This window comes from Nicotiana attenuata, unplaced genomic scaffold, assembly GCF_001879085.1.
Source record: "Nicotiana attenuata strain UT unplaced genomic scaffold, NIATTr2, whole genome shotgun sequence".
NCBI classification, from domain to species: domain Eukaryota; kingdom Viridiplantae; phylum Streptophyta; class Magnoliopsida; order Solanales; family Solanaceae; genus Nicotiana; species Nicotiana attenuata.
In genome coordinates this window covers 1-12,132 of record NW_017674807.1, presented here as the reverse complement: position 1 = coordinate 12,132, position 12,132 = coordinate 1, and the positions used below count along the sequence as shown (strand labels likewise).

The 12,132-nt window shown below is 37.0% G+C and overlaps 1 protein-coding gene across 4 annotated transcripts; it reads left to right on the top strand.

The window, feature by feature from the left end:
- The first annotated feature begins 927 nt into the window (after positions 1 to 927).
- LOC109219305 (aspartic proteinase Asp1) lies at positions 928 to 11,126 on the top strand. 4 transcript variants are annotated; one of them, XM_019383740.1, is made up of 9 exons: positions 928 to 1,356; positions 2,433 to 2,550; positions 2,777 to 3,003; positions 3,129 to 3,362; positions 3,446 to 3,584; positions 3,656 to 3,850; positions 3,930 to 4,002; positions 4,357 to 4,450; positions 10,945 to 11,126. In XM_019383740.1, the coding sequence occupies exons 1-8, from the start codon at positions 1,178 to 1,180 to the stop codon at positions 4,443 to 4,445; spliced, it is 1,254 nt and encodes a 417-aa protein (XP_019239285.1). In that variant the 5' UTR covers positions 928 to 1,177; the 3' UTR covers positions 4,446 to 4,450; positions 10,945 to 11,126. The 4 variants fall into 4 exon arrangements, with proteins under 4 accessions (XP_019239285.1, XP_019239284.1, XP_019239283.1 ...); XM_019383739.1 differs by having other exon boundaries at positions 4,357 to 4,454; XM_019383738.1 differs by lacking the exon at positions 10,945 to 11,126 and adding an exon at positions 4,528 to 4,769 and having other exon boundaries at positions 4,357 to 4,454.
- Positions 11,127 to 12,132: the final 1,006 nt, after the last annotated feature.

The window sequence follows — 12,132 nt, the reverse complement described above, 5'->3', positions numbered from 1 at the left end:
GAAAAAAATATTATACCCTTGCAATATTGGCTTGACTACAGTTAAATGAAGGTGTTTCAGCCTATACCCTTCAATTCCTTGAATGTGCTAAATTGAAATTAATGATAGCAATTGTATAGCCAAAGTTTTGTTATTTGTTTGATGTCCATTTATGCAAATTGACTCTTCAATTGTATAGCCAAAGTTTTCTAGTATTGATTGATTTTGTGATATTTCTTTCTCCAGCATGTATGTTTACTTTATTATATATGTAAGTAAATTTTTATTTGGTTTTGTAAACTCTTTTTTGTTATTTAGATAAACATAGACGTGTACCCTATATATTATATTTATTTTGCAAGAATTACGTTTTATTCAAATCTAGCTACAGTGTTTCAAAGAACTATACTTATAGGATTTTAAATGTGAACGAGTTTTATAGTTATATGGAGTAGTTTTTTCTTTTTTGCTAGAGGCGAAGTAGTATTTAAATAATTATAAAAAATAACAAAAGTTCCTAACATGATTGCATATGATCATTAATTGAATTAACTATGATAACATGATAAAAAAAATAAATTTTATTTTTAATTTAAATTAAAATTTTAGAACTTTATCTATAAATTCAAAATTATCTTTTAATTATATATATATATATATATATATTATATTTGTATTTAACTAAAATAGTCAAATATAGAATAAAATTAAAATATACTATTGACATTTATTAGCTTGCCATTTGGCTTAATTATAATGTCAATTAGTGTGGGGGCAATTTTGATCCTTTTTCTACTTGGATTACTAATTGTTGTCTGCTGTTTTTCTTTTTTCTGGGGTTAATTGCAAATTTTGCAAATTCTTTAAAGGTTTTGTTATTTGATTTCTAGGAATTTTATGATCTTTGCTTTTGCGTGTAACAAGTTTTCTCTATTGATATTTCTCTATCGGGTATTCTAGCCAGCGCGTTACCCCGCGTTCGCCGAAGTTGCAATTCACAAAGTCAGCTTTTCCCTGTTTTTTCCTACAATGTGCAATTGACGCAGTCTGCTTATTTCTCATTCGCTAAAACTCAAAAGTACCCACCACGAGGACGGTGTTCAGTTCAGCCTCCTACTCAAGTCTTTCTCTCTAGTCAGAATCAAACTTTGTCTGATCTTTCTTGTTTTTTCCCCGTCCTATAATCAATCAATCAATCATGAAAGGAAAATGGAAATTACCTTTTTGGGTGCTATTGGTGTTGTACTGTCTACTTCTATCTCAGTCGTTTAAGGGATGTTTTTCTGCCTTTAGTCTGCCTCGTCCCTCTTGGAAGAAACAGTCCAAATTTGGTTCGTCTCTTGTTTTTCCTCTAGCTGGAAATGTGTATCCTAAAGGGTATTTTTCCGCTACTTTTTCAATTGAATTTTACTTTATGATGTTCTTGGATTACTAATTGTTGTCTGCTGTTTTTCTTTTTTCTGGGGTTAATTGAAAATTTTGCAAATTCTTTAAAGGTTTTGTTATTTGATTTCTAGGAATTTTATGATCTTTGCGTTTGCGTGTAACAAGTTTTCTCTATTGGTCTTTATTACTGAAATTTTTGCCATGTGTTATGCTTAGATTGTTGGTACGGGTTTTTCATCATATTCTTTGACTTTGATAGTCTTGTAATTTTTCGGCATTTTTAATTTCCTTGAAATTTGTTGTACATTTCCTAGTTTTATGTACTTTAAGTCTTTAATCTAAACTTTGATGGTAGTCATACAATGGAGATTTGTATAGTACTGTTTATACTGCTGAAGCTATAACTAGTTGATGGTAGTCAAACCATGGTATCATAAAGAGCTTTGTTATCGCCATGTCCTCTGATTCCACTGGGAGTAGCTGTATCCTTCTCTTTCATTTCGTTATCCCACATTAGTAGTTGTAAAGATTGTGAAACTATACATACAAGGTGTAGGGATACTCTTAATGGTTTGAGGGCTTTCGGGGAGAACCATTACGGGCTTCGACCAAAGCTGACAGTTTCACACTGTATTAGGAGTATCTTTGGGCTCACTTAGCCCAGTAACTTTATTGACCATTTTCCCGACATGATTATTTTAGAGTTTTGGAGAAAGTGAAGAAGAATTTGAATGAGGGATAGAAAGGGGAGGAAGGGGGATTAGGCTAGGCCCTAGGGAATGAGAGCTTGAAGCTCCTGAAAGATGTATACGAATTATAGTTGTTGTTTTGCCGTGATCCTATTAAGTTATTGGCGCAACTTTGTTCATTCTTACTTAGATCAACCAACTACTTTTATACGGGTTTGGATATTGTGGAGATGAAACTTTTGTTCACCAAGAGAATATCTGTTGTTAGTTTCTAAGTTTGAATTTCATTTTATATTCATGTCTGAAATTTGGTAAACTGCAGGATTGGTTTCCTGTTCTATCTCTCTCTTAAACCCGAATTATTCGTTTCATGTGCAGGTATTATCAGGTTACACTCAATGTTGGCCAACCCCCCAAACCTTACTTTCTTGATATAGACACTGGTAGTGATCTCACTTGGCTCCAGTGTGATGCACCTTGTGCCAAATGCACTCCGGTCAGTAACTCTTCTTTTTTCCTTCTGTAAACTTAGCTCTTTTAAGTTATACTGGAAAACAAAAAAAAGGGCAGCCTGGTGCACAAAGCATCCCGCGTTCACGCAGGGTTCGGGGAAAGACCGCATCCTAAGTGTCATTAATTGTTGTGTTGTTTTAATATTTGATTGTTATGCAAGTGGTAACCAGTATCTTTCCTAATTTCTGCATATATCTATACCATTGCAGGCTCCTCACAGTCTGTACAAACCGAATAAAAATATTGTCAAGTGTAAGGATCCTGTATGTGCGTCCCTTCACTTGGCTGCAAACAATCACTGTCACACCCCTGACGAGCAATGCGACTATGAGGTTGAGTATGCAGATCATGGTTCGTCGATGGGAGTTCTGGTCAAAGATGCATTTCCACTAAGATTCACCAATGGTAGCACCGTTGCACCTCCTCTAGTGTTTGGGTAAGAAACTTCTAGAGTACACCTTTAAATTTGTTAACCAATAAACCAAATGCTGTTTCTTCAACTTTATTCCAGTACTGAAATTGCTATGGTTCTGATTCATGAGCTTGATTCCGCTTCTGCAGTTGCGGGTACGATCAAGAAGTGCCAGCCTCTACTCGTGCACCGTTTACCGATGGAATTCTTGGTCTAGGAAATGGAAAATCAAGCGTTCTATCACAGCTGAGTAGCTTGGGTCTTATCCGGAATGTAGTAGGTCACTGTTTAAGCGGGCAAGGCGGAGGTTTTCTTTTCTTTGGAGACGATGTCCTCCCGTCTTCTGGGATTATTTGGACACCTATTGTGCGTGCATCTTCAGAGTATGTTCTGTCTGTAGTTGGTTTTTGTATTTGGAAATTTGCACTTCGTGAGCAAGATGTGAATTAAATTACTATGATTTCAGGAAACACTATTCTTTGGGACCAGCAGATCTCCTATTCAGTGGGCAGGCAACTGGAATTAAGGGTATACCAATAATTTTTGACAGCGGAAGTACTTACAGTTACTTTAATTCTAAAGCCTACAAAATTCTGGTGTCGTCGGTAAGATAGAAAAACTCAATCCTAAATGTGTTTGCCTTTCACACTGGGGCTTATGATACTGCTGATTTCAGATTAAGAAAGACGTAAATACAAAGCAGCTGACCGATGCAGTGGACGACAAAAGCTTACCTGTCTGCTGGAAAGGCTCCAAAAGCTTCAAATCCATTCATGATGCCAAGAGCTTCTTCAAGCCATTAACTCTTAGTTTCACAAAAGCTAAAAATGTTCAGCTTCAACTGCCACCCGAGGCCTATCTTATTCAAACTGTAAGTACCTTCTTAAATTGCTCCATGAGGCTTATATTGCAGTTGAAAAGTATAACTACTGATATTCGTTTCCTCTCAGGAGCATGGCAATATATGCTTAGGCATATTGGATGGTAGCGAGGTTGGATTAGGAAATTATAATATCATTGGAGGTATGAGAGAACGAGACATCTTTTTATACTGTTCAACCCCGGGGCGGACCTAGAGCATTGAATATGGGTTCCCGGGAACCCAGTAACTCTTGCATAGACCCTGTATTTATATTAAAAAATTCACTAAATATTTGTAAATATCTAACTGTGAACTCAGTTATTATTGCATATTAATTTGAAATTACGGTAGGAACCCATAAACCTCAAATCCTGAATCCGCCTCTGGTTCAATCTTAGTGTTGAAAAATAGTTGTCCCCTTTTAAAAAATATAGGATTCATCATACATTATCAAAGTTCAAAGTTCCTTCTCCACATCATAACTTTTGTTTCATTTTCTTGATTTATGTATGCAGATATTTCGATGGTAGACAAAATGGTGATCTACGACAACGAGAAACAACAGATTGGTTGGGTTCCAGCAAACTGCAACAAGCTTCCATAGTCCTGGTAGGTATGACATAATACATTTCTTGCTTTTCACATTACTGCTGTCACCAGAATCCAATTTCTTCTTGTATTGACAGTATATATCATGGTTACATTGAGGGTTTTGGCGACTCATATCCTACTGAAAAATACATGTTAATGTGTAATATGAAGAAGTAGAGGCAGAAAGTATGTCACTATTGTGTGTAATGCGGCTTGCATGCCGATGTTTGCAATCGCGCAGAGGAGCAAATTTAATTGATTGGTCATACAGAAATTTCACTGTAATCATCCATACAACATATAATAGCAGTCAGAGTATATTCAGTTCATCTCCAAATTTATCTTCTATATTATCGATCTATCTATATCTATTATGGGGTATTATCACTTTTAGCCCGCGACAGAAACTATTTACATCTGGTAGCCGTAAAAGTGTATAAAACTTGTATAATTTTTGTATATAACATACAAAATGTATCTATATACAAAAATATACAAATTTTATACATTTATTCGGCTATTATTTTTACAACGGCTATACAGTGTCATTTTTCCATCTATTCTATTATTCTATCTATTATCTATTCGAATTGTAATACTTGGTAAAATATTGACAGACCAAAATGTTCTTTTTACCCATCAATGTAACACGATTCCTATAACATGTTTTTTCAAGAAATGTAAATATGCATTCAACTAAATATTAGTATTAGATATAAAAACTGTGCAACTGAATGAGCTAATTGCAGAATTAAAAAAAATGTAACTTTCAGCATACTCGTAGCGATACGAAAGGATGCTGACTGTTTGTACTTTAATTTAACAAATAGATCAATTCTCTCAAAATTATTCCTGCTAGTTTATTTTTGTTTACCTTTTTTTTTTTAATGTAAACTAGTTTTAGGGTACGTGCTTTGCGCGTATACTCTGTATGCAGTTTATTAATTTAAAAATCTTAAATATTCAAACTTCCTACATAGTTCAAATACGTAAAATTTGATAAATTAAACTAAGTTGTTCCCAAAGTGCGAAAGAGTAAAAAAAATTAGTATGAAATATTATAGTTATGTTATACAGCTCAAATAAGAAATAACTTATAAGATTAAATTTTTATCGATTTTGGATCCCTATATTAGGAATTTTACATTGTTCAATACGGATAAGAACTAAAATTTTAATTGGTTTCAAAGTTCTAAGATATTACTCAAAAAATAATGTTATAATTTTTCATTTAATGTAAACTTTACTTTAAAGAGCTTAATAGTCAATTTTTAAAAATTTTCTATAAGTTTATGGTATAGACGTAGCATACCAGGTCTTATAGATAACTGGATGAACTTTGTGTCAAGCAATATATATTTAGGCCTTCTTTTGTCGTGCATATGGGGATTTAATTCCTTTCTAGGTAGTATTACTCTTTTGCCTTTTAAATGGAAAATATTATTAATGTAAATCCTAGTCCATTTGGAGTCCTAAAATTAAGACTTTCTGTTTAGTTTAAAAATGATTGTTTAGATAAACAAAATTTACTTGATTTCAAAGTTTTAACTATTCGGAAAATAATTAAAATGACTATTTTGTCTAATCTGAAATTTATTTCTAAAAGGTAAAAAAAGTAAACAATATTTCGTTAAAGGATTTCGTACTATTAATATGGTATTAGTCTTAGGGTACCCTATATTCATAGGTGCATAATTTTAGAAAATATTCTCTCTGTATATATCAAATAAGAACTCTATTTTCAAATGGTAAAAGATTCATCTGATATTTTACTTTGGATTTTTATGTTGTATAATCATTAGTATTATTAACTCTTGTTAACCACTTCACTCTCTCTTTTAAATTCTTAAATATTTTCTTAGTTATAGATTCAAGATTATTAATGTTACTAAATCAGCATTGTGTAACTTTGGCGTTATGTTAGTTTTTATCTTTTTAACAAATCTTCTTATTCTTTTTTTTTTTATTAAACCAAACACCCAGGTTTTCATCCCCCGTGGTGCTGGGGGGTTTGGTATTGACCCCTACCTTGTTTATTCATTAAGCAAAATAGTACAAAGGAGGGGGACATAAACCAAAACCTCGGAGGAACTAAAATCTAAAATTGTTGATGGCTAGGCCTAAGATATTATAAAGAGCTACTTTGACAAGATTCAGTTCAGATTAGCAGTAGCTCTTTCTTAACAATTAAGGTGGTTCGAAGAACCATCCTGCATGTTTCCTTGGCCTAATTCTGAAATTTGGGACCTGTTGCCTATCCATACGGATGGCTTTCCTGGCTTGAATAGGAAGATCATTTTCGTTGAGGAAGATGGCCTGTTGCGTGATAGTAGTAGCATGCTTGGCTAGAGCATCGGCCACTTCGTTCCCTTCCCTATAACAATGTTAATCTTGATGTTATGTTGTTGCACCTTCTGTTGGATCCGAGTGACATCTTCTTTGAGTCTCCAAGGTGTGCTGTAAGTTCCTAGAATCATGTTGACAACTAGAAGAGAGTCTAGTTCTACAATTAAATCTTGGCAGTTATGTTCACAACACCAGAGGATACCAAACAGGGCTGCTTGCACTTCCGGGTAATTGTTAGTCATGAAATGGACTGGTGATGAGAAGGCCATTACCATACTGCCATTTCTTTTCCTAACAACACCTCCTGCTCCTGCTTTGCCTGAATTTGCTATGAAACTTCCATCAGTGTTGATTTTCCATTGATTAGCATCTGGGGGTTCCCAGAGGACCATCACACTTTTCAATCTTGTTTTGTATTCCTCCGCCACCCTACAAACAGTGCCCCACGTCCAGTTCCAGTCCATCTGACTGTACTTATGGCCCATGGAGACTTTAACCTGAAAAAGGACCTGTTGGCAAATTCTATGAATAGAAATATTCTTCTTACCATATTTCTTACCGCACCTGGCCTTCCATAACTCCCAGCATATGATGGTTGGGGTGATTTGAAGTAGGAACTTGTGGACATTGTTTTTAGGATGTGTGTTCCACCATTGGATTAATATGCTTGGGATGTTTCTGCCCGTCGTCTGGAATCCTAATGGGGTAGACATAGAATTCCATACCCTCCTTGCTGTACTGCTATTTGCAAAAACATGGTTTATAGATTCTTCTTCTGGAACCCTGCAACAACAACATCTAGAGATTATATTAGTACCAAATTTTAGAACAATATCATCAAGAGGAAGTCTGCCTTTCAAAATTCTCCATACTATGAAGGAGATTTTAAACGGTATGTGCTTGTTCCAGTTTTTGGATAGGAGCGGGGATTTCTCTTTTCTTTTCCTGAGAAGCTGGTAAGCAGATGAACAGGAGAATGTTCCTTGGGGATTGGGGTCCACACGGCTTGATCCTGCAAATGATTCTGCCCGATGTTGATGCGTTTAACCTCATTAACAACTTCCTGAGGAACAGTGTCCTGTAGGAGCTCGATGTTCCATCCGTGGTAGTTGAGGAAAGTACTGATATTAGTGTTTCCTGGTTTTGATGGGGGATTGACCATTGTTTTGATGGTACCTGAGGGTAACCATCTATCCCACCAAAATAGACTATTTCCCTTGTTGATTTTCCATTGAATGTTGAGATCCACTTTGTTTCTAGCTCCCAATAGACTCCTCCAAGAGTTAGAATCCTTGGGGTCTAGCTTTTTGGAGATTGGGTTGGATCTTTGGCAGTACTTAGCTCGAAGGAATCGAGTCCATAAATTGTTTTCTACCCTGAATCTCCACCACCTTTTTGCTGCAAATGAGTTGCAAATGTCTTGGAGCTTTTTGAAGCCAACTCCTCCCTCTTCAGTTGGATAACTCATGTTTTCCCAGGAACAACCAATGATAGCTTTTCTTACCTTCTTTTTCCCCCCAAAAGAAGTTTGCCAAGTACATTTCAATCTGCTTGATAATGGCCTTAAGAGGTTCCATGGCTGCAAGTAGATATAAAGTTTGGGATTGCAGAATGTGTTTGATGATAATAGCTTTACCACCAGATGATAGGAGTTTCCCTTGCCAACCTCCCGCCTTGTTTTGAACTTTTGTGGCTAGGTCAGCGAAGTAGCATATCTTCTTTCTACCTATATATATGGGGCATCCGAGGTATGTGAATGGGAATTGCATATGCTTGAAGCCTGTCCATTTCCGGATTCTTCTGATGATTCTTTTGTTGTGCCTGTTGTCCCAATGGGTGTACTTTAGGAAAAAACTTTTGTCTTTGTTGATCTCTTGTCCAGATGCATCCTGGTAGTCCTCTAGGATTTCCATTAGCAGCTTCACTGATTTCCTGTCACCAGAAGAAAAAAGAATTAGATCATCCGCATAGCTTAGGTGATTTATCTTGGGCCCTTTGGGATTCATAGAGAAACCAATAAACTGGTTGTTCTCATTGAGTCTGTTAAGGGCCCTAGATAATGCCTCAGCAGCTAGAATAAATAGGGAGGGTGAAAGAGGGTCTCCCTGTTTCAATCCTCTTGTTGACTTGAAGAAGCCATGTCTTGTGCCATTGATTAAAATGGAATACCAATTCTCAGAAATCAGCCTGTGAATGGAGTCAATGATGATTTCGGAGAAATTCATTTTCCTTAGCACAGCTGTGAGGAAACTCCAAGATAGCTTGTCGTAGGCTTTGGAGATGTCAAGCTTAATGACTATGTTTCCTCCTTTGTTAGTCTTCTTGATCCCATGTACCAGCTCCTGGGCAAGAAGGATGTTTTCAGTTATTAGTCTACCTTTAACAAAACCAGACTGATTATCAGAAATTAAGTTAGGAAGGATGTTAGCAATCCTAGCACTGATAATTTTAGAGATGATCTTGTTGGAAACATTACACAGGCTAATAGGCCTTAGTTGTGATAGGGATGAGGGGGAGGTTACTTTAGGGATAAGAACTAGGTTCGTGTGGGTGTAGAATCTAGATAGGTTATATCCATTAAAGAAATTTTGAACAAACTTGCAAACCTCCCTTTTGATAATGTCCCATGATGCTTGGTAGAAGTGGCCATTGAAACCATCCGGGCCTGCAGAGCTGTTGAGATCAATTGAGAAGACTGCTTTTTTGATCTCTTCTTCTTCAGGGATCTGATTCAGGTAGTGGTTGTCTTCCTCTGTGATCATAGGGTCAATGCAATCCAGTATAGACAGGTTATTATCACTATGCTTATGGGTGAATAAGTTGCTGAAGTGATCTATTGCAGCTTTTGCAATAGCTTCATTGCCCTCCATCCATACTCCTTGGTCATCCTTAATTCTGTAGATGTGTGCTCTCCTCCTTTTCTCCTTAATCACACTATGAAAATATTTGGAGTTGGAGTCACCTTCTTCAGCCCATTTAATTCTGTCTTTCTGCTTGAGGATAGATTCTTGCATCTTAAGCCATCTGGTGTATTCAGCTTGAGCCTTATAGAGTTTTGCCTATTGACATCATTATTATTAGCCTCATATTCATGCTCTAATCTACACATCTCCAGTTCTGATAGTTTGACTGAGGTGAAGACATCTCCAATAGACTCTTTGGACCAATTGCTAAGGCATCTGGCTACAGCTTTCAGTTTTTGTTGTAGAATCCATTGATCGTTACCCTGTACCTCCTTGTTCCAGGTGTTTTCAACCAAGGAGTTGTAGTCACTCTGCTTAGTCCAGAAATTAAGGAACCTGAAGTATTTGATAGCTTCATGGTTCTCATTTCCAAATTTAAAGGTGATGAGACTATGATCCGACCCTGATTTAGCATGGTGGTCAACTCTGTTGATTTGGAATTTTCCTGCCCAATCCTCGTTTATAAGAACCCTGTCCAGTCTAGTGCTAATTCTTCTTCTACCCCTGCTACCATTGCACCATGTGAAGGGATTCCCTGTGTAGCCAAGGTCAGTCATTCCACAGTCATCCATGCAGCTAATGAAGTCTGCGCTCTTGCTAAGAACATGAGGAGTTCCACCCTTCTTTTCCTCTGGGGCCATAATGATGTTGAAGTCGCCAAGGATTGACCATGGTCCATTAACTCTGTTGCTCATGTTTCTCAGCTTGTTCCATAGTTTCCTTCTTTTTACTGCACTGTTCCTTGCATAGACTGCTGTGATCCAGTAGGTATAATCATCTTCCTTGATCTTGAAGGTGATCTGTTGTCTGCTATTGTCGATGGTTTCACATTCCAGGCCATTGTTCCAAAAGCACCACAATTTGCTACAGTTATTGGAGATAGCATGGTCAAAGCCTAGATATCTTCTGTATTCTTCCAACTTATCAGAGGAGAGAAAAGGTTCTTGAAGGATGACCATACTAGCTTTATGAATTCTGATTAGTTTAGCTAATCTTTCACTAGCACCTTTGGAGATCATACCCCTAATATTCCAGTTGATGATGTTAATCATTAGGAAAGGTTGGGGGTTTGTATGTTTCCTTGTTGTTGGAAGGTACTGGAGTTTTTTATTTGACCTCCTTTACCTTTGTGATTTCTTCTTTTGTTTCCCCTTGGCGATAGCCCTTGTTTTTGTATAACTTCCTCAGTTTCTTTTGCCACAGGATCATCAAATTGTTTTGGAGAGGGAGCAAAGGCTTCAAGTAAGCTGTCTGCTACTTGTTCATCTTCATCATCCTCACTTTCACCTCTAGAGTTTTCAGTTATCTCATCATCTGTGGAGGCCTCTTGAGAGTGGTTGCTGTCCATGTCCTCTCCTGATTCATAGATTGAGTTGTTGTCTATGTCCGGACCATGTTTGTTGTTCAGCTCCCCTTGAAGATGCACAAGAGTCCCCATGTCAATAGTGATTTTTCCTCCTTTACTTTGAATGCAAGCTGTGTCTGCAGTAAAAGGAGACATAATCTGGTTGTTTGAATTAGCACTACTACTTTCCTGTTCTTTAGTTTTTCCTTCCTGTTGAGACTGTATTTCTTTCCTTTGTCTGTTGTAACTTCTTTAGGTCTGCTCATAGTTTGTATTTTCCCTTCCTTTTGGACTGCCTCTATGATCTTGTCCTCTATTTGCCGTGATTTTCTGTTTTGANAATAGAAGCCTGTCCAGTCTAGTGCTAATTCTTCTTCTACCCCTGCTACCATTGCACCATGTGAAGGGATTCCCTGTGTAGCCAAGGTCAGTCATTCCACAGTCATCCATGTAGCTAATGAAGTCTGCGCTCTTGCTAAGAACATGAGGAGTTCCACCCTTCTTTTCCTCTGGGGCCATAATGATGTTGAAGTCGCCAAGGATTGACCATGGTCCATTAACTCTGGTGCTCATGTTTCTCAGCTTGTTCCATAGTTTCCTTCTTTTTACTGCAATGTTCCTTGCATAGACTGCTGTGATCCAGTAGGTATAATCATCTTCCTTGATCTTGAAGGTGATCTGTTGTCTGCTATTGTCGATGGTTTCACATTCCAGGCCATTGTTCCAAAAGCACCACAATTTGCTACAGTTATTGGAGATAGCATGGGCAAAGCCTAGATATCTTCTGTATTCTTCCAACTTATCAGAGGAGAGAAAAGGTTCTTGAAGGATGAACATACTAGCTTTATGAATTCTGATTAGTTTAGCTAATCTTTCACTAGCACCTTTGGAGATCATACCCCTAAAAAAATTCCAGTTGATGATGTTAATCATTAGGAAAGGTTGGGGGTTTGTATGTTTCCTTGTTGTTGGAAGGTACTGGAGTTTTTTATTTGACCTCCTTTACCTTTGTGATTTCTTCTTTTGTTTCCCCTTGGCGATAGCCC

Excerpts from the sequence above, each read along its gene's own strand:
- LOC109219305 (XM_019383740.1), top strand. The coding sequence starts at position 1,178 with ATGAAAGGAAAATGGAAATTACCTTTTTGGGTGCTATTGGTGTTGTAC. Across the intron at positions 2,551-2,776 it reads CTTGTGCCAAATGCACTCCG|GCTCCTCACAGTCTGTACAA; the intron begins GTCAGTAACTCT and ends ATACCATTGCAG. Across the intron at positions 3,585-3,655 it reads ACAAAATTCTGGTGTCGTCG|ATTAAGAAAGACGTAAATAC; the intron begins GTAAGATAGAAA and ends TGCTGATTTCAG.